Source organism: Nelumbo nucifera, chromosome 2, assembly GCF_055504915.1.
Source record: "Nelumbo nucifera cultivar China Antique chromosome 2, China Antique-T2T, whole genome shotgun sequence".
In the NCBI taxonomy this organism is placed as follows: domain Eukaryota; kingdom Viridiplantae; phylum Streptophyta; class Magnoliopsida; order Proteales; family Nelumbonaceae; genus Nelumbo; species Nelumbo nucifera.
This window is the reverse complement of record NC_142650.1, coordinates 42,304,897-42,332,780: the sequence shown is the minus strand read 5'-3', so window position 1 is coordinate 42,332,780 and position 27,884 is coordinate 42,304,897. Positions and strand designations below refer to the sequence as shown.

General features: G+C 37.6%; 1 protein-coding gene across 2 annotated transcripts; it reads left to right on the top strand.

Moving 5' to 3' along the window:
- The first annotated feature begins 1,664 nt into the window (after positions 1-1,664).
- Positions 1,665-27,342, top strand: LOC104599305 (uncharacterized). 2 transcript variants are annotated; one of them, XM_010261791.3, is made up of 20 exons: positions 1,665-1,981; positions 2,201-2,991; positions 3,089-3,157; positions 3,244-3,442; positions 5,528-5,627; positions 13,601-13,729; positions 16,381-16,449; positions 16,558-16,639; positions 16,734-16,793; positions 16,878-16,930; positions 17,018-17,184; positions 17,961-18,144; positions 18,451-18,508; positions 18,614-18,670; positions 18,747-18,992; positions 22,775-22,833; positions 25,563-25,619; positions 25,736-25,829; positions 26,777-26,917; positions 27,034-27,342. In XM_010261791.3, exons 2-20 carry the CDS (start codon positions 2,215-2,217, stop codon positions 27,118-27,120), a joined length of 2,688 nt encoding a protein of 895 aa, XP_010260093.1. In that variant the 5' UTR covers positions 1,665-1,981; positions 2,201-2,214; the 3' UTR covers positions 27,121-27,342. The 2 variants fall into 2 exon arrangements, with proteins under 2 accessions (XP_010260093.1, XP_088753078.1); XM_088896952.1 differs by lacking the exon at positions 13,601-13,729.
- Positions 27,343-27,884: the final 542 nt, after the last annotated feature.

The window sequence follows — 27,884 nt, the reverse complement described above, 5'->3', positions numbered from 1 at the left end:
TATATTATTGAGAGGTTTTGGTCATTTGAATGTAAAACCTTATATAAATATGTTTAAAAAGTTGTTCAATTTAATGTAGAAGGGACTAGAAGAGCAAAGGACAAATTGAGGACTTGGGTGGAAGTAATAAAAATATAAGTGTCCATAATTTAATGATGGATATAACATTGAATAGTGAAAAGGGATTCATGTGGCTGATTCCATATAATTTGGACAAAGCTCTTAGATGATGTTGATAGGTTATCATTTTTATTGTATCAATTACAGTGTGATTTATCACTTATCTTTGTTACACGAGCTCTAATAAAAGCATTTAAATTTTATTATCATTATCATTGGAAATTGCCACATGCAATGCATGTGCACATTTGCTAATGCATATATGTATCATTAGTTTGTGAGAAGAGAGAGGAGAAAGAGGATGAAGAGGTAATGCTCACCGACGATGATGATGGCGACAACGATGAAAATGACGACAACAAAACTAATGATACATATATACATACAGGGTTCAGATTTAGCTCCAAAAGATTCATAAGATTGCAGTTACTTATTTACTTAATCACAAACACAACCCCATTTTAAAAGAGAGGCGGGCTCTTCAGTTTTCTAGACCCCCTTAATCTGGTGGCTTGAAAATTAATGTTGATGGGGCTTTTTTTTTTTGTCTAGTAATACAGCAACTTTTGGCCTAATAATTCGGGATCATGCTAGTATTTTAGTTTGGGTGCTGTTAATTTTTTGTTTTTGATGATGCTGTTCTGGCTTTGGCCAATGAAATTTCTACCAAAAAAATTTAGACAAATGATAAATTTAAGTGGCATAATCGGTTCGGTTAGTTTTGGTCGGTCGGGTAGAACCGATCCATTGTCAGCCGTATATATTGTGTACGATGTGATACTAAAAAACCGAGTTACTTGCTGAAATTTTGGCACATCTTTGAATTTGAAATGTTTTCCAAATTTCACTTTTATCACTCATTTTACTGGTTATCAAATATGAAATACCGGCTAGCAGGAGAGAAGCCTGTTTCATTAATATGATGTAAAGGTTTTCTATCTTTCCGTACTTTTCCCTTCAAACCAAACACATCGTATCATGAGGAGTCATTCGAGGCACAGAGTTAGGTAAGTTGTGAAACTTTGAAAGTAGTTTTTTTTTCCTATAGTTTTCTTTTTGGTGCATGATGAAAGTTTCATCAATATGTTGGTTCTGAGAGCACAATGGCGGGAATGTGACCAACTTTGAATCATTTGGGCGCATTAAAGGAAATTTTGAAACTGACAGTCTTCAGGCTTCGGAAGAATTTACGTGTTGATTGGATGATTGGATCCCAATCTGTCGACAGAGTTGCGTCCCACGCGAGGATGAAGAATCTAGAATCTCCGGCTCAACCATCCAATGGTTGCAGACATCATTGATCTCGAGTATCATCCAACGGTTTGAGGTCATAGGTCCCATCTCACATTACGCCACGTCAGCAATAGAAATTAACAGTACATCATTTGTTGATCGGCGTGCTGTATATGTGACATGTCAGCAACGACCTGGGTCCACGAAAACATATAAAATGTCAATTTGAACCCCATTGCCTACGTTCCTTTGCCAATAAAGGCCGCGACTCGCGAGTCATGACGTCTTATATATATCCACATCTCTCTTCTCTCTCTCTTTCCATCGTTTCACACTTTCTCCCTCCTCCAATTGGCTCCAACCGCGAGCGTATACCCAGCTTTTGGATTGGGTTGTTGCCGCCCCTGTGAGTTCCAGTGCTGTCGTTGGGAAGGAAAACCCTAACCCTCTCCATAATTCGATCTGTCTCTCCTTCTTCTTATTGTGAAGGAAGGAAAACCCTAATTTTGTCATCGGACTGTGTTATTCAATAAAATTCGCGTTTCAACGAAGGGGGATTTTAATTCATTCCACTCACTGGACTTTCATATTCGATCTGGAGGGGCTTTCAATCGAATAGGCCTTCCAGGTAGGTTAGATACCTTATTTTAGTATATCTTTCCTTTTTTTTTTCCTTTTATTTCTTTTGGTATCTCTTTCTATTGATGGACCTTGTTGTTAATTATTGTTCATTTGTTGCCAATTGCTTTCTTTCCTTCATCTTGTCGTTGCTTTTATTTGAACGGAGTCTTACGTATCAAGTTAATTCAACGATTACACACAATTCGCTTCTATTTTTGATGTTCAGGAGAGGGGTTTTGAATGGGAGAAGGCAATGCTTGCGTAACAGCGTTGACAGATGGCGAGATACCGCAGGAGAGTTCATCAAGAATCGAATCAAAACGTGATCATCAATCGGTTGTAGATGCTACCGAACCGGAACCATTCCCCAGCAAGAAGCAAGCAAAAGAAACATCAAACGAAGAATCTAACTCTGAAGTTCTGAATCCCAATGTTTCACCCAGAGAGAATACGTCTAGCTGTCGAACTATCTCCAGCCAACCTGTTGAGTTGGTCAGCGATAGCCGTCTGGGATGTGGTGACGAGACGTCTACCAGTATGGGCAATTCAAGCATGGAGAGTATGAGTGATGATGAACTTGAGCTTCTTCATAGTAGAAACAATGTTTCTCCTGTTGCTGAATCTACCATATCGCAAGTTGTAATGGAGGCATCAAATCCTGTTGGCTCCTGCGGAGTTAGAAGACTAATATTCAAGTTCAGCAAGAGAAAGGAGGACTACAACAATGGAGAGCCATCTTCCCTAGCTCAGCCTGAAAGGAAGGGAGTAGACAATTTCCTCGATTGCAAGAAGCCCGAGGTGAACTCCTTGGCATTGACTGGGTCGAGTGTGGACATGCTCATGGGTACTTCGGGGAGGGGCTTTTTTGAAACAGAAAACGATGACCCCGAAAGAAAAATGGAATTAAAGATGTCCAAGAAGGTTGGTTTTAACAGTTACATTACAAATGTCAAAAAGTTGTTCTCAACCGGTATTCTAGAAGGGGCTCTTGTGAAGTATATTTCATTTGCTCGAAAGGTAAGTTCTGGGCTCGTATTCTGAACTATATATATTATTTGCTGATGGTCACATCCGTCTCTTTACTCATAGTCACAATGTTTTCCATGCTTGTCAGAAAGAGCTTCGTGGAGTTATAAGAGGCTGGGGTTATTTGTGTGGTTGTCCACTATGTAATTTTACACAAGTATGTTCGTCATGTTTAGTTCTAGCTCTCTTAAGGAAACTCTTATGCCACGTGATTGGTTTATCAGATAAGGCTTTCTTCTGCAGGTTCTCAATGCTTATGAGTTTGAGCAGCATGCTGGATGCAGAACTAAACATCCCAATGATAACATATTCCTGGAGAATGGGAAGTCTGTTCATGGTATTGTCCAGGAGTTGAAGAGCACTCCTCTTCACTTGTTGCAAGAGGTGATTCATGCAGTTGCTGGTTCATCAGTCAATGAGAAAACCTACCTGGCTTGGAAAGGTGAGGCTAATTTACTAGAAAGGGCTGCACTTCTGTGTTTGTGATGAACAAGGGAATTTTGTCAAGGGCTGCAAATGGATTGGATTGAACCAGATATTAGCTAGATGCCTAGCTCCAAAATTGATTTGTTAATATCTGGATTTTAATTGAATCTCATCCATCAGATTTATATCATATTCAAATCATTATATATTATTAATAAAATGAACTAAAAATGGCATTGACATGTACATCGTGAACGAAATGAATTGAAAATACCTAATTATCAGCTGGGTGGTTTGGAAGGAAAGGAACCAGAGAATCATTGAAAACAAGCAGAATGAAATGGATGTGGCAAAGAAGAATCTCAAAGGAACTTTATATTCATGGCTGTGTATCTAGAAACAGTTTAGAGTTCATACTCAGATTTTATTTTTATTTATTTATTTATTTACTTATTTTTGCTTTTGGGACCCTATTTATATAGATTTTGTGTAGCCAATGTACCACCCTTCAGTGTACTTAGGTGGGTGTAGTGTTTTGCATGGTTCAAATAAATTTGTACAATACCTTTTTTCCCCAAAAAACCTAATTACCAAAAACAAGGGAATTGGAAATAACTTGTATGAAACAATCAGACCAACCTTACTAATAGGTACTGTAAGGGGATGGTATGCCAATTGTTACAACATTGAATTGAAGTATTGTGATTCCTGAGTATTTAGTTTCTGAGACTCGCAAGATCTCATCTGCTGAGTCTGCAAAATAGTATTTCATAGGAGGATTTTCCAAAACCCAACTCTGTGATTCCCACGTCTTAACAACATAGCACTTTAAGCGTGATGGCAATGTATTGTAGGCTCATATCGTGCCATGTCGTGAGATCATGAAGGAGACGGGGAAAACCATGCAGGTTAATACCTAGTTCCCTCCTTACATGTGTCTTCACCTGAGGTGGCCAAGGATTTGCAGCTGTAACTAAAACCTCCTTGGAATGTTCTGGAATATTGAAGAGCCATGTATATTTGCATGGCTAGCTCTCCCTATAAATAGGGAGTTCGGTCCTCCTGAGGGGGATTCTTTGGAAACATCCTTACTTGTTCTTCACTCTGCTACTCTTTGACCAACCTACCCCTCCTTTGACACTTGCTTCTGACTTTCAAAGCCCATGTACAATTCTTGTCTGAATGGATTATGGATATAATATAGATGTTAACTTTATATATAAGCATATTTATTTAAATAAGATCATGTTGGATTGTATTGAATAGGATAGGGATGGATCCATATTTGATCCAATTATAGACAACTTGAGTTGATTTTTTTTGAAAGATATACAACTTGAGGTGTTCACCCTTAACTAGATTTAATTTGAATACATAAACTGTTTGCAGCCCCAATTTTGTATTTCCATGCAATATTGTTTGCACTAACTACCTGTTGATCTGAATTCTTACAGTGGTGGCTTCTCTCTTGCACAGGCCATTAGTTACGCTTTTTCAAAAGAGAAGGGTGTGACAGAAAGGAGAAAGTCATTAATTTCTTTAGGCTGCATTTGGTTTCTAAGAAATTATTAAAACTGGAATTTGTTTAGGAAACAAGCCACTAATTTCTTTAGACTGTACTCTAGGAACTTCTGGCATTTGTAATGGTTATGGATCTATGGGATCCCTGCCCAATAGATGTTTTTTGGGGGAGCCTTTTGTATCATTATTCCTAATTTAATAAAATTTTACCTTACCTTTCGTCAAAAAAAAAGAAGAAACTGGGAATGTTGTGGGAAAGTCCTTAAAGCATTTCAGTCATTTCATGAAATCCCTCAAGGACTTTCCGACAACTGTCTAAATCTCAAGAAAAGCTTGGCCGTTTAGAGAAAACAGGCTGGTCTGTTTTGAAGCTTCATGTGCATGACATGTTAACAAGGGTGTGGTAATTGCAATCAATATCCTTTTAATTTAAAAGACAAATAAAGAACTAAATGGGCTAATGTGTCATGTGCAGGAACCTTCAAAACGGTCCAAGCTGTTTTGTCCAAACAGCCAAACATAGCCTTATGAAAAATATTTTCACTTCATTTTGACTGACATACTATCTTATCTTCTCCAGAATCACTCCAAATGGTAAAAGCTCAACATATTAATGAGAAGGTTGGAAAAGAGAACCGATATCTACTGAAGCATCTTGACTTGAGTCATTCAACTGCAAGGTACTTTTTTTTTGTTTTTGTTTTTGTTTTTTACTTTTTTGATTTGCTCTAGTCAAGCAGGAAATATAAAGATGTGCATGCAAAGGTATCTGCTTGTGTCATTGAGTTCTTCATATAATCTATATTACACTGGGGTGGTTAAGCAGGTGTTGTCAGTCATTAGAGGGTGAACAGTGATTTGAACCCTTGTCAGGGGAAAGAACCCACAAGCTTTACCAACATCTAGGTGAAATTTCCTATTGATAAAGATCTTAATGTATTCTGTGTGAAATTCTGCTTCTTGTTATGTCTTCATATTACAATAAATGTGTTTCTTAATCTTATGTTAAATATTGTCAGAATTGCAAGCTTAACTACAGCATGCATAACAAGAGAAGGGGAACCAATGTCAACACCGACCGCAGTCTAGAGCAGAATCTGTGCATAAGATCCAATTCTCATAATTGGTCCATCTGCCAAGTTTGAATTTGTTTTGCTAGGTCTTGGTATCCATCTAAATTTGCAGTTCAACCTGGTTTCCTAAGATTTTGCTCCTCTAGTAGAATGTCTTAGACTTTACATTCAATGCTTAACAGTTTGAGAGTCCCTTCCCACCAAATTTCTGTCTATACCCAATGCTTTCTTGACTTTCAGACCCTGCACTAGTACTACTATTTCTGCTCTCTTACAATAATAATAATAATAATTATTAATCCTCATAGGTTGTCCAAATATGGTAAAATCTTAGTAAAATTATAGATTAGTAAGTGTGAAAATGTAGGTTGATCTTAGAGCAGCCACTTCATGATAAAATGCCTTAGGTTAGGTCCATATCCAGTTCACCCCTTCCAAGACCCCAGATGGTTGGGACCAAAACTAGGCGGTTTCTTTGTTTCTGTTTTTGTTTTATTCCTCCTTTTCCTTCCAGAGTAGTCATTATCAATTCCATGGTCTCTGTTATTGATAAAAAAAATTCATGGTCACTTCAATTTGGGATCAATGAACATGCCTATAGAAACATGTAGCTCTCTTCCATGTTTTCATGTTTGCCTTTTCCAGGTGACAACTTTCTTAGTTGTTTCAAGACATGTGCCTTTAATTCTGTTGATCTCTGCCATGTTTGGTTGTTTAGGTGACAATTTTCATGATCTAACACTAATTCTTTTGTTAAAGTTAATAGAGATTTTCACTAAAGATTGAACCAAGAAAGTTTATAGGTACAAGGTGCAGTCATCAAAATGGAAGTCTGGGAGAAAGCCAGATAGCATTTTTTTCCCTTTCTTCTTTTCCTTCCTTTCTGTGGGTCTTCCCTGGGGTGAAGATGTATCCAATGAAATACTCTGGATCTCCTATACTTAGGCTTTTATGCTGTCATATACTAACCGATGAAAATTCGAAAAATTTCATGGGGTGCCTTTGATCGGTCAAACTCTCAAATGTAAGAGTACCCATCCACTCTCACATACAAGGGTTTAACAAATCAAAAGTACCTCCATGAATTTTGATGAATTCTCATTGGTTAGTGCACAACTTGGCATAAAAAACCTAAGTGCAGGAGATCTGGACTGCTAAGGAAATATGACAATTATGGGTTTTGGTTAGGAAGTGTCCTTTTCTTTTCTTTCTTTTTTTTATCTATTGTTTAAAGCATTCTTAACATCATAAATATATAATTTTCAATATTCTTTTTTTTTTCTTTTCCGTACACGAGATTGATAACTTTCTTATTTGTCATGTACTAATCATTCTAAACTTCTATGCCAATGTAAAGTTGAACTAAAGTTCACAAACCAGACACTTTTGTTAGGGGGGCTTTGGGTTGGTTTCTATACATTGTTTGATTGCTTCATATGAAAAAAAATGATCTTTTTAAAAAATCTTGCTGCTGAACCTAAGAGTTGTGAAAGTTGTCAAAATGCAGGTTTTTCCTCCTTAAACTAGAAGAACAATTAGGGTGCAGTTATTAATCTGTAGGGTTGATAGCATGTATTGGGACTCACTGCAGGAATTGTAGAGCATATAAGCAAAAATTGAAGAATCTGATCTAATATGATGTCATCTAGGGCTGCAATGTGGGCTGGGTTAGTCTGTACCCAACCCATAAAATATGAACCTGACTGCATATTGGGTTAGGTTTGATGATTTAGGCAACCTGACCCAACCCAAACCCAACATGTTTTAATATTTATGTATAAATATCATATAAATATGACATTTATAGATATAAATATGTGCATCCATGAATGTATACATCTATGTATATGTTAGCAACAAAAAAGTGAAAGGTAAAAAATTTCTAGAATAACAATTAGCATAAATAAAGTGCTCCCAAAGCACCATAATTGTGTTTTTGTACATATAATAATGCTAAAGTGAGTCAACCTTAATCTACTAATCTTAATTCTAATAAAAGGATTAGCAGAAAATAAATGAAGAAATTGCTGATAAAAAAAGAAGAAATTGGGATAACCCAAGCCTAACCCAACCTGAAGTCATTGGGTCATTGGGTTAGGGTTAGGTTAGGGGTTTCAATAGCTTGGCTTGGGTTAATCTTGATCTCAACGTGACCTATCCCTGCTTGACTTGCACCCCTAATGTTGGCACCTGAATACAAGCTTATAATCCTATGTGTGGAATCTAGTTATATGCTATCAATTTTTCTTGTTAATTTACAATCAAATGCCTTAAATAGAGATGAAATGTAGAGAGAGCCCTACTAGTTAGGAAACCTAATAGCATTATAGCAGGAAAAACCATGAAAAAAAGATAGCATATAGCTGACTAATGAAAAAAGAACACACATGCACCTAGGACATCCCCTAGGTGCAAACCCTAGAGAGATTAGGTTTTAGAGTCCAATCTTTGAGAGGTGTACCAAGAGACTAGCAACTTGGAAAAGGAATTACATCTCACTTGGTAGGATTACTCTAATTAAGTCTACTCTTGCTAATTTGCCAATTTACTTCTTGTCGGTCTTTAGGATCCCTAAAAAGGAAAAAAAAAGATAGGGAAACTGATGAGGGTTTCTTTTGTAGGAATCAGGAGAAGGTAAAAAAGATCACATGGTTAATTGGTAGACTATGAGTAGAAGTCTAGGGGTAGGAGGACTAGGAATTGGGAATGTGGATAAAAAGAATTTGACATTGCTAGGGACATGGTTATGGAGATTACCATGGGAACGGGATAGACTCTGGCATAAGGTGGTAGCCAGTATTCATGGTAGGTTGGGATGCAGGTGTTTCGAACCGGGCTACATTAGTGTCTCCGTGGTCTATGGAAGGCAATTCATTGCATTTTGCCCACTCTTCTCCAGTTTGTTAGGTATGGTGCTTCTTCAGGGGATACTATTAAATTTTGGGAGGATATCTGGATTGGATCCCATCCTCTAAAGGATGTCTTCCCATCTTCATACTCAGTTTCTTTGTACACAAATGAATGTATCTCTAAATTCATTGTCCCCCCTGTTCACCCAATGGATCATAACTGGGATTTTGGTTTTTGTAGAGGATTAAGGGTGATGAAATGGGGGCTTGTATGGATTTGCTTCAAATACTTTTTTTTAATCAATAACCAGAATTTCACTAAATGAATTAAAATAAGAATATATCATCCAAGGGGAGGGGTAAATTCTCTTAACCCTCCCCAAGGATAGATAAGGTACAGTCAAGGATTTACAGGCATGCCCACAGTGAATGAACCCTTCCCACCCCCTGTTTAGCTAAGGCATCAGCAAAGGAGTTAGCACTCCTTTTAACCCATTGAAGTCTTACGATCATACCCCTTGACAACCATTTAAATTCCTTTTTTTCATTTGCGTATTCCCAAAGTCCATTCTCTTCTTTATCCAATTAGGCAATAACTACCTTGGAGTCACCTTCAATGATTAGATTTTGTATATTTAGTTCTTTTGCTCTCCTTACCCCTTCCAACACAGCCAAGACCTCAGCCCTGAGAGAATCACCTCCACCCACTGACTCAGAGAATGATGCCAAAACCTGTCCTTCCTCATTCCTAAAAACACTTCAAATACCTGAAGGTCCTGGGTTACCTTCACTGCTTCCATCAGAATTTGGTTTAGTAAACCCTTCAGTTGGTGGGGACCACAGTGGGGAAGGAGCAGCATTCCTTGGCGCTGATTTGGCCACTTCCTCCCAATTATTAATCAGTGAATCTGTTGAAATCAATGTTGCTAAAATCATACGATTTACGATATGATTCACGATTTGAATCATGAATCCCAAGGGTTTCGATTAGAATTTTATGTCCGAATTCTTTTTTACAAAAATCTTGTTTGAATCCTACAATTTGATTTAGGAGAGGTACCAGCTCGTGCCTCTCCTTGGGCCAGTCTGTAGTGTATTATCATTTATCATATTGATCTTTCTTGAATAAAATCTTACTCATTTATCAAAACAAAATCCTACGATTTGATTCATAAATCTTACAATTTTTACGATTCACTACGATTCAAATAAATTCAATTAAGAATTAGTTCTCTACTTTTGTTTTTCTTTGTTTATGTTTAGTTTTGCCATGGGAGACGTTTTTTAAAGCCCTTACTAGAATGATTTGTTTACACTATTCAGGACTAAAAATTGAGTTTATTTTCTATCATATGTAAGTTAAAGGGCCATTTTATGTAGATTTGTTTGATTTTCAAATCAAACTTGACTATATCATCTTATGATTCTATTGTACAAGTGGTAAATTCTATTGTTTTAAGTACATATATGGTAGATATAGATTAAAAATAGGGTAAGTTCACTTTCCTATATATATTTAACCTTTTAATATATCTATATTTAATTTTTTGACAAGTTGTAAAAAATAGAAATAATCTTACGATTTACGATATGATTCATGATTCAATTCGATTCAACTTTCTCTACGATTTACGATATGATTATGATTTTCAAAGCATTGGTATTTCACCCAATGTATCACTCTAGTTGTAACCATCTCCACAATTGCAGTGAAGCTCCTTTCTTTATTCTGAAATACCCTTTGATTCCTTTCCTCCCAAGCTGTCCAGCAATAACATCTCTGGTACATCTCCAAAGTATTCTGCCCCTTCTCTTCATCCCACTAGAAACCCAGGAAGTGAACAAGCTTTGTAAGTCTGGAGGAGAATTCCACCTGTAACCAAACAAAGAAGCAAACCAAACCCAAATAGAAAGAACGAAAGGACAAGATATTAGCAAGTGATAGTAGTTCTCACCATTGGCTTTACAGAAAGTGCACCAGTTAGGAGACAAGAACCAAAATGGTCCTTTTCTTTGTTTGAAGTATGTCGTAGGTATTGATCTTCCCCAAGAGAGCTTCCCAATAGAAGGTTCCTATTCTTGGAGGGATTGGCCTTCCCCACACTTCTTTAACAAGAAAGGTTGAGACAAAGGCTTTCCTAAAAGAGGCACAAGAAAAAGAACCAAAAGGGGCAAGGGTCCATAATCTACTGTCCGGCTTAGAGGGGTCCAAGAAGATTCCTTGTAAAAGTTTGATTAATTCCAACACAAAATTCATTCAGAATCTCTTGTCCCCCTCTGAAAACCCAAATCCCAATCAAACACAGAGTTTGAGTCAGAAGGAATCAAAAAGGAAGAGACTGTCTCGTGTATGTTTTAATCCTAATAAGTCAGACAAGTGTGTTTGGGCCCCTCTAGGGGTGAGCAAACAGTTTATTTGGTTAAAAACCGAACCGAATAAACCGGAATTTTAAATGAACAATCGAACGAAAACCGAAATAATAAAAAACCAAAATAACCAAAACCAAAATTTTTGGTTTGGTTTTCAGTTATTTTCAGTTAAAACCGAATTTCAACACTATATATGTTTTAATATATAATATATTAAAAAATATATATTATACAATGTATAGAATAAATTATATATTTTAATACATAATATAATACAATATAATATATTTTATACATATTATATATATGTATTATATGTTAATATATATTATAGATAATAAAGTTAGGTTAATTCGTTTTTTTTTTCCTTTTTTTTTTCCGGTTAACCGAATTTCTAAACCTGAAAACCAAAACCGGAACAAAAATTTTACAAAGCCGAAATAACCGAACCGAAATAACCAAAAACCGAAAATGATATTTTTGGTTCGGTTTTTCAGTTTTAACTGAGTAATGCTTCTGTTTTCTTGTGCTTCCTTTTTCAAGTCTCTTTTGTAATTCTTTGCCCTCTCCTTTGGTTCCCTTGAGAGAGTTCTGGTGCAAACCCATTCCTCCTAAAAGAAGAGTTTTTTGTTGGGAGGTAATTTATGGGAAAATTAATATTTTGGAAATGCTACAAAAGAGGAGACCTAATTTATGTCTCTCTCCAAACAGGTGTGTTTTGTGCAGATCTGATAACGAGAGTTGCTATCACTTACTGATTTCTTGCTCTTTTGTTGCAGATATATGGAATTGGTTTTTTCGTTGTTTGGGTGCAGGTGGTCCTTACCAGTGGAGGTTAACTTGCTGTTTGATCCTTTTACATTTACTTGGCCAAAAAAGAGAGTAAGAATAATGTGGAGGTATGTTAGAGAGCTGCTTTGGTTTGGACCATTTGGGATGAGAGGAATGCGAGAGTCTTCTCTGAGATGGAAAGAAGCAAGGAAGAAATAAGGGATTGTCTGATGGTTAGAGTGATGCATGGGATCAAATCTTTGGACCTGTTTTCTCAAATTTCTCCTGACTACTTATGCAGGAACTGCGGAGGTGTTGCAAGAAGCTCTTCTAGAAAAGAAAGAATAAATGTTGCATGGCTTCCCCCACCTCAGGACTATGCAAAACTGAATTTTGATGGGAGTAGCAGGGGAATCTAGGACCTGCTGGTATGGGGGGGGGGGTTGTGAGAGACATGAAAGGCAAATTAATAGCATTGTTTTCTGGTCCACTAGGGTATGGAGATTCTCTCAAGGCAGAATTGCTTGCAGCCTTACATGGAGCACAAATTGCAAGTGAGCTGAACCTAATCAATTTGGTGATCGAAGGGGACTCAAAATTGGTGGTGGGTTGGTTAAAGGATCCAGAATCTGTGATATGGTGCTACAGGGATGAATTAAAAAGGATTTTATGGATCACCAAGAATATGAAGTTGAGGATACAGTGGGTGAAGCGACCGGCAAATGAATTAGCTGATACTCTAGCCAAGCAAGGGGTGAATACAATCTTTGTTTTGGGCTCACTTGTAATTTCTCTGTTTTGTTTATAGAGAGGTAGCATCTCATGCCTCTCTAAGGGATGCTTGTAATGATTATATTTTCAAAATTAATGAAATCTAACTTCACTTATAAAAAAAGATACAATGCTCCTAATATTCCACATGAATCCCAATATTAGATTACTCTTCCCAAGCCTCCAGCATGTTAGTCAGCTAAGCAAATCCACATTAACGAGCTGTTAAGGAAGGCAGCTAAAGCTTTTGCTCGCGTCTTCCAAGACTGAGCTTAAACATGGGCTCAGCCAAGAGGTCCATTGGCCTTAAGTGAGGGGTTGGCCCCAAAAGAAAAGTCTTGTGGCCCAAAATAGATGGTTGTGTCTATTTGGTCAGGTTGGGGCACTGGGCTTGGGATTCTAACTCAGGCCTACATCAGCTAAACTTAACTGTCTCTGCTTAGAGGAACATTGTGATGGCCCTTGGTATGCAAGATGTCTAATTTTGTCATGTACATTTTAAAGTTGTTTGTGTTAATTCTACAATTTTGTTATGAAATAATAAATTTATATAATTGAGAATTGCTCGCTGGAGCTTGGATGGTACTAAGCTATTCCAGTGTCTAAGGCGTAGCAGTTAAAATTTTTTGTAAATAGCAGTATCAACTTCAGTTGAACGCTCCTTTTCTATGATTTTTGAAGCTTAGGATTTGGTTCATTTCTTTCTTTTCTGTTTTATTTAATGACTTATACTGTAAGGTTGCATATGGTACAAATTACAAAGAGTATCTTATGATTTTTTTTTGGTGGCTAATATCCTCTCTGGATTGAAACTTTCAGCTGCACTAGCCAACAAATTACAAACAGCCTTGATCATGCTTCAGGTTTCTTTCCACAGAAGTTTCCTATAAAACAGAAGAGTTCAATGAAGCAAAAAACAGCAAAAGTGCGGAAACAAATAACAAAAAGGTTGGAATTCTATCGTAACTTTCCTTCCTACCTGTTTTTTCCTTTCATTTTTTGTCTGAGCATCTACAAAAGGTGAATCTAAGCAGTAGTTAGGTAGCTGGAATTTTACTCTTTTTACACTGAGATAAAATCATCATCATAGCCTTGTACCGTCTGTATGGGGTCTGCTACATGAGCAAGGGATAAGAAAGCTGTTATGGGCCCGGGTGTAGGATCGCGTCACGGGTCGGTCCACGGGGAAACGCTCATGTTTTCCCTTGTTCCTCCCTTTCCTAGTTGAACCTATCTTGGCGTCCTAGAGGGTGATTTGTCCAAGAGATCACCTAACTCTCCTTTACTCTCTTTCTTGAGACTGAATATTCGATATCTTCATTCAATAATGGTGTCTCCTTAAATAGGAGATTACAAGAGTCCTAATCTTAGGGAGTCTCCTTGCTGAATAGGGAGACTTCCAATTCTATCTTGCTAAGGATAAGATAAGCTAATCCTAATCTGATAATAAGATAAACTAATCCTAATCTGATAGCAAGATAAAGTAATCCTAATCTGATAATAAGATAAACTAATTCTAATATGATAACTTACTAACAAGATAAGATAAGAGCAATAGAATAAGATAAGAGCAAGCAAGATGATCTAATCTAATCTGGCGGTGGGTCAGGTTTCTGTTGCTGCCGGCGGCGATGGTACGTCTTTCCGAGGAATGCGTCCATAACATTACTCCCCTCTTGGACTACGAGCTTGTCCTCAAGCTCGAACTCCGGATATGTGGCTTGGAACTCTGTCAATGGGATCCATGTGGCCTCGGCCGATGGTAAGCTACACCATTTCACCAAGACTTCAAGAACTCCTTGATTGAAACGAGAGCGGATGACAACTTTAGGTTGGGGAATCAGTTTTCCATCTTGTAGGGGTGGCAGGGAGGGGACTTGGTCCGGAGGAACACCCATAAATGGTTTCAGCAAGGCGATGTGGAAGACATCATGAATCTGACTGGTCTCTGGCAGTTCTAGCTGGTAGGCCACATTGCCAATCCGTCGTAGAACCTTGAAGGGCCCATAGGACTTAGGGGCCAGTTTCGGGGCAACTATACTAGGACTAGTAATAGCTGCTCGGAGAAGCTGCTGTTGTTGTTGTTGATCTTGTTGTTGCTTCTGTTGCTGCAGTTGTTGCTGTTGTTGGTTGTCTGGCTGCTGTGGCTGAGGGTGTTGCTGCTGCTGTGGACCAAGAAGAGTCTGCTACTGTTGCTGTTGTTTGCCGGACGGCTCCGTCAAGTCTGGTCGGAGGCTGTTTGTGGTTACAGCCCCTTTTGGATTCCTCTCCCTGTTAGAGAAATACGATTCCAGCAAGCGTTGCAGCTCCTGGACATCGTCTTTGACCTCACGAACCTCCCTGCTTGTTTCTACGAGCCTATGCTCCAGTTCGTGGACCCTGGATGATAGCTGCTGCAGATCTCCCATGACGACCGGCTCTGATACCAAATGTTATGGGCCCAGGCGTAGGATCGCATCACGGGTCGGTCCACGGGGAAACGCTCATGTTTTCCCTTGTTCCTCCCCTTCCTAGCTGAACCTATCTTGGCGTCCTAGAGGGTGATTTGTCCAAGAGATCACCTAACTCTCCTTTACTCTCTTTCTTGAGACTGAATATTCGATATCCTCATTCAATAATGGTGTCTCCTTAAATAGGAGATTACAAGAGTCCTAATCTTAGGGAGTCTCCTTGCTGAATAGGGAGACTTCCAATTCTATCTTGCTAAGGATAAGATAAGCTAATCCTAATCTGATAATAAGATAAACTAATCCTAATCTGATAACAAGATAAACTAATCCTAATATGATAACAAGATAAAGTAATCCTAATATGATAATAAGATAAACTAATTCTAATATGATAACTTACTAACAAGATAAGATAAGAGCAATAGAATAAGATAAGAACAAGCAAGATGATCTAATCTAATCTGGCGGTGGGTCAGGTTCCTGTTGCTGCCAGCGGCGATGGTACGTCTTTCCGAGGAATGCCTCCATAACAAAAGCTAAGGTAAGAAAAGGAAGCATCAAAGATATCAATGCATTTTCTTGCTGGAGAATCTAAAGAGAACATTCAAGCTGAATAATTTGAAGTGCTAATAGTTCCAAGCACCGTTATGTGAAAAAACAACTCTGAAGAAATAGATATGGGAATTTATCCAAAAAGAAAGAGAAATAGATATGGGAGAACCTAATTTTAAATAGAAAGATAGCATCATATTCCAAGCATTATTGATTTCTTTAAATCCCCTTCTCTAAGGCTATGTTTTTGAATCCATGACCTTGCAAGTTTATTGAGATTTGTTATAGAGGTACACTTTTATCTCTTGGTGGTGTAGTGCCTGGCTCATGCCTTTTGACTAGTTAATGCCTTCTGCCTTGATAAGGCACTGTGGTGGCAAGCATGAGGCTCCAGATAGTGATTTGGTGGTCTAGATGGTTCATTTTCAGCTGAGACAACTATATAGTTGATTCTGCTTCTTGGTTCTTAAAACCAATCTGTAGTGGTCAAGATTCTTCTTTTGTGACTAAAGTATTGTTCATTCATCCTTATTTGTTACTATGTGCCTTTTACAGCTTATATTTATTTTATGCTGTTGACCTCTTATATATTGTTAGGATGAATTCCAACACTTGTAACTCTGCTGCGCAACAGAAGAGTATCACTGATACTGTAGGCAGAAAAAGGCAAGTATCTCATTCTGCTTCATATAATCAGTTCTGTGAATGCTATAATGAACTTTTTATTTAATCTTTGGTGAATGAACTCAACAGTTCCTTGCATTCTGTTCACAGGGATAATGATCTTCACCGGTTGCTTTTTTTGCCAAATGGACTTCCAGATGGTGTAGAGTTGGCCTACTATTCCAAAGGACAGGTGTTTAATTACTAAATTTTATGTTGCTGACTGGTTTTCAGTGTGAACTATTTGTATTTAATACACACAAGGCTGAGATGTCCTTTTTTTGCAGAGATTGCTTGATGGCTATAAGCAGGGAAATGGTATAGTGTGTAGTTGCTGCAACAATGAGGTAAGATTGTTGTCATGTTATTGATCTCATCCAAGAACTTAAAAGAAAATTTTCACACTGTGTTGTTGTGTGGACTGTGGACAGATCAGTCCCTCACAGTTTGAAGCTCATGCTGGATGGGCAACCAGGCGTCAACCGTGAGTAGCCTTTGACATACTCTTGTCTGTGTTCAACCATTTTAATTGATAAACACTCCTCCTGCTAACATTTTTATGCATTTACAGCTATCGTCACATCTATACATCTAACGGACTTTCACTTCACGATTTATCCATGTCATTAGCAAACGGACAAAATATTGCTACTGGTGACAGTGATGATATATGCACAGTATGTGGAGATGGAGGGGAATTGATCCTTTGTGATGGATGTCCTCGGGCTTTTCATACAGGTATGTATTTTATGTCACCATGATTTTGATTCATTGCATTTGACATGGTATGCTTGAATTATTTCTTTTTTGGTATGGTTTGAACATCATCTGTTTGATGCTTGTATTGAAGAGAAGAAAAGAACATACGAGTTCTGTGACCAAAGAAATCTATTATTGTACAAGCCACTCAAGCAGAAGTTAGAAAAAGGAGATTACATTAAAGATATCCATCCTTGATGTTTATGGAAGGTTTCATTGAAGAGTAAACACAAGTTACAAGATGCACCTTAGTTTAACATTAGGCCCAAGGGGGAATGCAGCATTAATTGAAGCTTGTGATCTCACATTGGTCTATTAGTTATATAATGTGGGTGAGTTTCTCCCATTCAGATCCTAGGTGGGTTGGCTATAGGCTTATTGCCACCTCTTACTACCATCCTTTCTTCTTCGAGGCCTTCAACAAGATGTCTGAAAATAAACTATTAAAATTTGCTTCTTGATATATTTTATGTAACTATTGTCAACAAGATGTCCCGAGGATTTCCTCTATTTCTATGTGTTTTGTGTTTTAATTGTTGATCTAACTTGTTTATCGGTTTGTTTCCTCCTATTTGATATTTTTGTGACAGTGCCTACATATTGCATTATGTAATATGCCCTTTTGCTTTGGTAATCTTTGGATGCTTCCCTTGGTGAAGATGCTTTGTTAGACTGTATCTCACTTGATTGTGGGTTCCATTTATTTTATAATTTTGTATCCTTTGTTATCTTGTCATTCTTTTTTCTGGTTGCAGCATGTTTGGAATTACAGTGCATACCAGAGGGTGATTGGCACTGTCCATATTGTAAAGATAAATTTGGGCCTGGTAGAAAGACAGGTTGTGGTGAATCCTCAAGTGCTGCACGGCCCATTACCATAAGGTTGACACGAGTTGTTAAAGCACCAGCAGCTGAAATTGGTGGTTGTGTTGTTTGCAGGTAGGCTTCCATGGAACATCAGGTCATTTGGTTACTTCTATTATGTTTTGGATAATATCATTTTATTGGGTTATCAGCCTTAGCAAGAACTCCTCAGATGGATGTTTCCAATCCGTCATCATGATATATTGTTTAGGGTAATCCTGCATAAGCTAAAATTATTGAGTTGAGCCTTTACTGTCTGGGATTGGCACAACAAATTGATACATTACTGCAAAGGTTTTAATATTTACCTATTGTTCTTACTGTTTGTTCACCTTGTTTTAGTTTTAACTAATCTTCTATCTTTGACACATTAATATTTAGGGCCCACGATTTCAGTGTGTCAAAGTTTGGTGAGCGAACTGTTATTCTTTGTGACCAAGTAAGGTTCTTGCTACCTATTTCTTATTTTCTATATTATGATTTATCTCTTATTTCTTATTTTTATTTGGTTGTTCCTGTCCTTATTCCTGGACCTCCTTTTCAGTGTGAGAAGGAGTACCATGTTGGTTGTTTAAGGGCCAGTGGATTATGCGATCTTAAGGTAAGGCTAGAAATTTTATAATATATTAACCAGTTAATTCCCATTAAATTAACTTTTGTTAATTTCTTCATCACAGGAACTACCTAAGGGGAAGTGGTTTTGTTGTGAGGATTGCAGTAGGATCCATTCTACACTACAGAATTTGCTACTCAGTGGAACTGTGATGATTCCACCATCAGTATCGAGCATAATAAACAAGAAGCTTGTAGAAAAAGGCCTAACAAATGAAGCTCACAATGATGTGCAATGGCAACTTCTAAGTGGGAAAATGGACTCTTCAGACCATCGCCCATTGCTTTCCAAGGCTGCTGCAATCTTTCGTGTAAGTCCTATGCCGTACAAAGTGGATTTTCATATCATTTGATCCAGTCATCTCAGTGCCTTCTAAGTTACAAGCAGATACATTTAAAGAGTCAAATCTCCAGTTATTAAGAATCTGGAATCATTTTGGGAGTGTTTATTTGGTACGGGTTGCTTTTCTACTTTAGAATATTACCTATTGAGTAATATGTTACAAGTTACAACTTACAAGAAGCCCTTTTGTTCTGAATTGAAAGGAACATTAGCGCTTGGTTTGAAAACACCCCTATGCTCACTTAAAGGCTCCATTGGAGGGAATTTTGTTAAGAAAGACATCGACTTTCCCAAATCTCTCTCTCCCCCCTCTCTCTGTTTCTCTCTCATTCAGCTACTACTTTCTTCCAAAAAAAGGATGATTTTTGGGAAGATTTAAATGAGATACCAACGTTTCCATAAGCCTTTGCAATTCATGGAAACAATATTTGGTTGGGTTATTACCTTGTATTAGCCAAAGATGTAGGTTGGCACAATGAAACTTCGTGTGTCAGGTGTCTTATCCATCCCAGCCAGAAGTCCAGGCCATAAGTTTCCAGGCTTGGACCTAGGTTTTGTGTCCTAGATTTAGGCCCAGCACACAATATAATAGCTGCTAAGCCCGGTCTGGCCTGGCCTGGCCCATCATCAACCCCAGTTGCATGACTAACTGGCACTGCACAACGACAACCTCTATCATATAATTTCTATCACTTTCTCTTTTTCTTTATAATCTGAGGTTCTCTCCTCTGTAACTGAGAGGTAATTAATAGTGACAATATCTGCAATCACTGGGAGAGTTACTCCCTCCAAATCAAAATGTGTTGGCTATATGGACTGGTCTCTCCCCACAGTAAATTTATCGAGTTACATTTTTGTGGGTGTAGCATGGGCAACGTTGGTTAATAAAGATTGGGGGAGTCTTCAAGAATCAGGAACAACTAAAGACATTTTCATATCATGATGTTTTCTTAGGGTCTGTTTTATTTGTGAGAAAAGGGTGGGAAAAATGGAATGTTCCTAAAATATTCCACTTTCCCATGTTTGCTTTGTGAGACGCATGGAAATCGGATGTGAAAATGGGGTATGCACTTTCTCGGATGTGAAAATGGGTTAATAAAAGGAAAGAATATTGGGCTTGCCTGTTGAAGAGTTTGTTGTCTTCTCTGCTTCCTCCACCCAATAGCAACTTCAAGCTTCTGGTGACTTTTTCAGAGAGAGATGATTGTCTCCTCATGACTTTTTCAGTTGTTGATAGTTCCTTTTAATTTTTGAGCTCCCAACCCAAATAGACACCTGGTGCAACCACCACGATCTGTGGCTGCCATGGTTTCTGACGAGCATGGCTGCCCTCTCCGGTGGTCATCTATGTACATTTTAACATCCACATTGTTCTGCAACATCATCTCTCTCTCTCTCTCTCTCTCTCTCTCTCTTCTCGTCTGGGTTTATTTGATTTCTATTTTTGCAGGTCCCAGAGTCTCCATCATTTGCAACCTATTAAGAGGTTAATGCATATTATAAAAATTTGAAACCATTGTGTGCATTTAGAGATGGATTTGATAGTGTTTGATTTCATTTGACCATTTTACTTCAATTAAATAACCTGTTTTTTCTCAAAAAACAGAGCTCCTTTCTTCTCTTTATCTATCTCTTACTCTGTGTTCTCTCCTCCGTCTCCTACTTGGATATTACTTACTGTTATGGTACTTCTATTAGCTAATTGATGATTCTCATGAAATGTTTCCAAACACCATTATATTCCTTGTATTAAAATGGTGATTTTCAGAAATTATTTACAAATGCACTCAACTCATTCCGACGATTTATTATTTTCAGAATTTTATTCAACAGTATAACAAATGGATGCCCTTCAATTGTAACAAATATGATGTTATTTCAAATCCCAGAAACCTATAAATAAAGCCCAGCATAGGCAAGCCAGTAGTGTTCAAGCCCACCTTTAAATCTCCTCTAAATTTGGAGAACTGCAGTCATCCACCCTAAGTTCAACAAAATTCCCCTGTCAAACACCTTTGTTTGGAACAATCTCATCCAAACCCATCTCACCATTAGTGATCCAACATCTAATTTGGAGCCTGTGGGTGCACTTGAAATCACTACAGGAAGGAAAATAGAATTCATGAATCATGATATTGTAGGGATTAGGGAAAAGTGGGTTAAAGTGCCTTTCGGAAATGCCATCTCATGGATAACAATGGTTCGTTGGTATGTGAAAAATGGTTGATTCAATGACGATTTGAAACTTTTTAGACAGATGATTGATTTTGGAGCTAAATAGTTTTATTTTCATCTCAGATTTATGTGACATGTTCCAACATGTTTTGTCTCAATAATCTTCCCACAAACGAAATGATGGAAAGTGAAAATTCCATCCTTTTTCATCCCATCCCATCCTTTCTCATCCCACCCAAATCTTTCTTCCTACAAACCAAACAGAGCCTTGGAGATAATCAGCCATGGGAACTTTATGAGGGCAGAACTGTTAGCACTGTTGAAGATTGGGACCGGGAAGTTCTCTTAAACTAACGAATTCAAATTCAGTCCTCACAAAACCATCTACACCATCCTCTGAGTCCTCTGTAGCCGTGCATTGGGAACATCTCCGTACTTGTATCTTTTTATTCAAAGGGAGATATTCCCAATGCACGGCTGGAAGGGGCTGAGGATGGTTTTGTGCAGACTAAATCTGATTCCAACTGTAAGAGTAGAAGTGTAGAACAAGATTTTAAAGTGGTGGTGGGTTCAATGGGAAAGATTGAGGTGACCAGGATCACGGGAAAGATTAAGGTGATGCTTAAGTGGGTTCAATGGTCAGCAAACAGTTTAGCTGATAAAAAAATGTAAGCAAACAGTTCAGCTGATGCTTTGGCATACAAAGAGTGAAGGAGACCAATGATACCAGAGAAATATTTCCCCCCAAAACTGTCAAAATGTAAAGGGATTTGGTCTAGGTGTCTGCCATCAGCCTAAAACATAACAAGGGTGCTAGGGGCCTCCCCTACACTTATGTTATTGTATATAATTTTTTCTTATAATCTGTAAAGTTAGACTATTACTGATCTAAAATAGGTTATGCCTGCGACTTCCAAGTATTCATTTCAAGTCAAAATTTGTATGAATGCAAATGACTCATGGGAATCAAACCTCATAAATGCTTGCTATGAAACTTTGGGCTTCCTATGATTTGGCATTCTATAAAATCTACTAGGGAATGGTTTGAAGAATTATCTATGCATTGCTGGAAGATATATAAGTTCTCCAATCCCTGTTTGTCATTCTCCTAGGTTGATACTGTACACTGGGTCTCTGGGTCAGGTATACATCAGGCTGAACTCTGTTGGATGAGGTCCTAATGGGCCTTTGGAGTCATGTCTTTTTTTTGTATTGTATCTAACACTTGACTTTTTGGCTGATGCTGTAACTTGGTAACTTATAGCATAAGCTGCACTATTCCATGCTAGTATGATGTTCCAATACACAAGTGAGGCAACAAGGAAAGCGGTATATGTTTTATTGGGAGATAGATTCAGTTAAAGGTATTGTCAAAGTGAAGTGTGCCAATAATTGTACATTTGAATATGTTAGAAAATGCTAAATGAAAATTTGACCTGAAAGCCTTGCATGTGTTTGGTTTCAACTTTCAAATTTCGTCTTCCGTCTTTTTTTTTTTTTGTGGTGTAAAACTGTGATTTGATTTAATATTATTCTCTTGGTTACTTAAGCATTATGGTTTCTGTCATTTTACAGGAATGCTTTGATCCTATAGTTTTGTTCGGTCGCGATCTAGTACCTGCTATGGTTTATGGGTAAGTTTCTAGTGTTCTGTTTTTTTACTTAAACGGCTGTTTCTTCAAGGTTGTGGTTTTACATGCTGTATAAGATTTATTACATTTTCATGGATTAATACATCAAACTATAAATCAAAATCAACAACTTGTTAAGATCAAATTTATTATATGGTTTAGAGATACCAGTGAACTCATCATCATCATCAAAGCTTTCTCCAACTATATGATGTTGTTAGAAATATAATTGGCCTATTGGACATGTTTGCTTTTGCTTGGGGATTATATAACAGCTATATGCAGCTGTTCAGGTGTTTGTTTAGAACCTTAGATTCTTATCTGAGTTTCCAACGGCTTCCGCACATTTGTCATTGGTTATGTATTGGCCCAAGATGTGTCTCTTTAGTGTTGCTGCCAGGGAGCTTGATAAAATGTTTGTCAGGTTCTACTGGTTTCATGCCAGTCAGAATTTTGTTTTATTTGTTTGGAAATTGGTTGGTTGTATAGGAGTGTTTGTATGGATGGTGCCTTCTTGTTAGTCCTTATTTGTACCATTGTAGATGGGTAGTTGCATTGAATGATGGTTGGAATTCTCCGTGCTCTACCAGTGTCGTTTAATGTTGTCTTCTCGATGGCCAACTTTGACTTGGGGCCCATTTGGGTGGGCTGAAGCTTTGGTTGAGCTTCTTTGGAGAAGCTACCAAAAAAAGTTTCAATGGAAAGCTGTTCTTTTTGCTGAAGGACAGAAAATTTGAGCTTTCTGGAGTTTTCACCAAACATTGCTTATAGGCTGTCCAGGTGAGGCCTACCTTGCAATGCTAAAAGCCAAATCCAGTTGCTTAGAGCATATGGTTATTGCTTCGTCTAGTGATTTATTAAACTATCCTGTTGCTGTTTCAGTTGGCAGGCTTTCTGGTTGCCGACTCCAGTTAGCATGGTCTCTTCTGCTATTCTTTTTCCAGTATATTGTATTGCATATTTGCCTTGACATTTGGCTTCGCGAACTAGGGGTTATTGCTTGGTGTGGTGGTAAAATATTTGGCTGACAAAAGTGAGAATGTGCATCCAAGTAATCAAGTCTGAGAACAGGCCAAATGTCAGGCCTGCATTCATTCCACCCCTCTCAAGACTCTAGATTGCTGGGACCAAAATTGGGTAATGGGCTTTATTTGGCTTTGTGGACTCAAGTTGGCTTACCCATCTTGAGTGATAGATTGCCTCACTATATGGTTGTATTTAGGTTTTCTTTAGGTGATACCTAGGCATTAAGACACCCACGGAGTGTTGCCTCACTATAGAACCTAGCTATTTTGTACATGGTTTTATAATTTTATTTTCTGTTCTTTATTTTTTGAGGTCATAATAACAAAATATACATTATTATGCTAAACTATCCATTTTATGGGTTTATACATTAGTTACTTTTTCTTATTTTCTTATTTCTTATTTGTTGGTATATGCTTCTTGAACCCTTGAAGATCTCAAACAACAAGCAAAGGAAGACTTTAAAAGTTTGTCCAATCAATCCATTCTTTCCCTAGGACAAACAAAGGGGGTTCAACTCTTATATTTTTCTGAATTTTCTTTTCTTCTTTTCATTCTCATGAATATATTGACTTTCTATGCTTTAATATGAAGTTTATAGTTTAGGAAGATTATTGATAACTATTAGTGAAAGGTAGTTGCTGGTTGCTATGGAACCTAGGAGCAGAGTTTTTTTTTTTTGATGATTATATGGAGCAGAGTGTTGGTCAGTCAAAAAAAAGTTGTCTAAAAAATGAGGGTGGCAGAATTGCATATGCTGAGATGGATGAATGGGATGGGATCAGAAATGAAGTCATTCAATGGAATCTAGGATTATCTCCAATAGGTGATAAAATGAGAGATTATACTAAGATGGTTTAGTCACATGCATATATAACCTTTGACTGCACCTATAAGAAGTGATCTGTTGCAAGTTGAAAAGGTAAGACCAAAAATGACATGGTTGAAGTATTAGGAAATGATTTAGGCACTAAGAGTTTACAATGGATATGCCATTGAACAAACAGAATGATGAAACAGGATTCATGTAGCCGACCCCATATAGTTTGGATAGGGCCTGGATGATGATGATACAGTTGCATGTAAGGTTAGTAGAGAACCACGACATTTTAACCATTGGAATTACCAAAAACGTTTCAGCATAGTTATGTGTTTTTGACAAGTTCAATTGGTTTCTCAAAAGAAAAGAAATTCATAGATGTTTTTCACGACACTTTATTCATGATCTTCTTGTAAAGAGCTTAGTGATAAAATCCCAATGAAGTATTTTAAGTTTTTTAGAGGGATTTACGATGCATTTTCTCCAGCTTAGTAATGATTCATTTCCTAGAAAATATCTTAGCACTATGTTCCTAATAAATTTGCTAGCAAGTTTAGCTTTGCAGTTATGCTTGTATATCCATAGAGTGGAACACATGTGCTTATCCATTTGTGCATGCAAGATAGAATGTTGACAAAGATGTGGTAGAGCATCATTATTTTTGACACATTTCTGCAACCATGGGCATTGGAGCATTAGCATCACAGTCAGATGTAGGAGTACTAGTATCCATCCAACTATATCTGTTTATGGGAGATACAGCTGTTCTTGCTTGTGCCTGTATTTTCCATTCACATTAATTCTACAACACCCCCTTCCATTTCTTCCACTTCTGCAGCTGTGCACAAGTTTTACAAAATTTTCCTTGTTGGTTAATATTTTGCAGGAGAAATTTAGCTGGCCAAGAATTTGGGGGAATGTATTGTGTTGTTCTGTCTGTAAAGTAAGTTTCCTTGAAATAAAAGTTTGTTCATCTTTGTTGTCTTTTTTGTTTCAGTCTTACTCTCATGTTCCAGTCTCACGTTATGAATGCTTTATACTCGATTTTCTATGCTGCAGTTCTGTTGTTGTATCAGCTGGAATTTTAAGAATTTTTGGCCAGGAGGTTGCAGAACTTCCTTTGGTAGCTACAAGTAGACAAAATCAAGGAAAGGTATAAATGTGGTTTTGGAGTTTTCCCCTTTTCTATTTTCCCACTTGACAGATGTCTTCCCCTTGTATTCATTAAGCGAGCTTGTTGAAGTATGCTGCTTGCTTCTTAACTCAGACAAAGCCCTCAATTTTGAGCATTCATACTTTCGAGGTGCCTAGAGGGACCTGGCAACTATGTCACTAATGAATTGGTTGATATAGACAATGTAGTCATCTGGATAACTAAACATCATAGCCCAACCACAAACAAAGACATGATGGTTCTATTCAAAGAATTATAAGCAAATTGTTCGCGAAATGTAGTAACCAGGAAGCCCTAAATCTTTCTTCATCAGTTCTGAAGAAAATATCAAATTCCTAATATAGAGAAAGTTGTTCTCTATTACCCTAAGGGGGTGTTCGTTTTTTGGATTTTGAGAGGGGGGAAGTTGGTCAATGAGATTCACATTGACCAAGAAATCTATGTTCTTTTTTCAGATTTATGTGGGGACCAGGGAAAGTTTATTTTCCTGGGCAATCTTCTAGGTTACTTTCCCACCTGGGGGAAAGTTGCCAACATTTGGATGGGACAAAAATGCCCTTTTTAATAATGCATTTTTATGGCTAAAATGGTCATTGGATTATATATCTGGGAAATAAAAGAACATGGGTAACTTGTCAAAAAGTGAACGGAGCCCAAGTGGTTCTTGCAATTTGTAACAATGTCCTGTTTTAAGTTTGAGGTTGGCCCATTGTTTTTGATTGGTTGACTTAAGTATGTAGTTATGAAATATAAAAATGAATTACAACTACATGACTATTTTGCGAGAAGTTTCTTAGTTTTTGCAGGTTATCTGGATATTTGTGTTGAGCTGTAATGTTTTGGTTCCTATGTCCAAATCAGTGCAATGAACTCATCTTCACGGTTGTGATAGCAAGGACGATATTTATGTGCTCTTGTTCTTGCAGGGTTATTTTCAAGCATTGTTTTCATGCATTGAGCGGTTATTATGTTCCTTGAAAGTGGAAAATCTTGTTCTCCCTGCTGCCGAGGAAGCCGAATCAATCTGGATGAATAAATTGGGCTTTAGGAAGATGACAGAGGAACGAGTAAGTGCATTATTTCTGTAATTTTAAACTGATTACTTTATGTACGAGTGTATGACATTATCTGTTCTGTTATTATTTTCTTTTAGTAACTAGCTATGGTAACACGTTTTGAACAGCTGATGAAGTATACGAAGAATCTACCGCTGATGGGTTTCCAAGGAACTTCAATGCTAGAGAAGGCAGTGTCCCAAATAATAGACTAGCAGTCTCTTTGTAGCAACAACTAGATTGTATGTTATTTTTTTAAATTTTTTGTATTTTTGCTGCCATTTTGTTCCACGGGCAGCCAGATTTATTGATGTTGGTTCCGTGTAAAGATGGATGGATGCACTCGTGCACAATGCATGAGCCTGGTAATAGGCCAATATTGACGCATGCAGAGCGTAACCCTGTTGGTCTATTAATGCATTATTTGTTTGTTTAAATGGGAGATTTAATTTGTTGTTTCCCTTGTCCCACGTTTTTAGCGGGTCTTGTTGTTTCCCTTGTTCCAAGTTCCAACGCTTACACTTTCCAAAATTCTTAACCTGTATGCGATGTTGAATGTGCAAAGTATTCTTGTTTTTTCCGCTCCACGTTTTTCTTGAATCGGATTTAATCCTCGTAGAATCTTTCAATCACTCGCAGACATGCATTGGGAAAATTCAGCGCTGTTTCCAAATGCATGGCGACCAAATTTGATTTCGTTTTTCCCACACTGATGTGTAGGCACCCAGCAAGGACACTGGACAACATTTCATCTCCAACAACGTATCAACGACGTCATCAGCACTGTTTATCAGCCACTCTTAGCGTCGATGGAACAGCTTCCCGTATCTCTTTGATATGTTCCAAGGTTTTTACAGATGCTATCTAAATCTAATTGCCATATGGTGTACGTGTACCACCATATGAATGAATATGATATTCTCACATGTGGTAAGACATTGAATAGCATATTTGAATTATTATATTTGAGAGATATTTT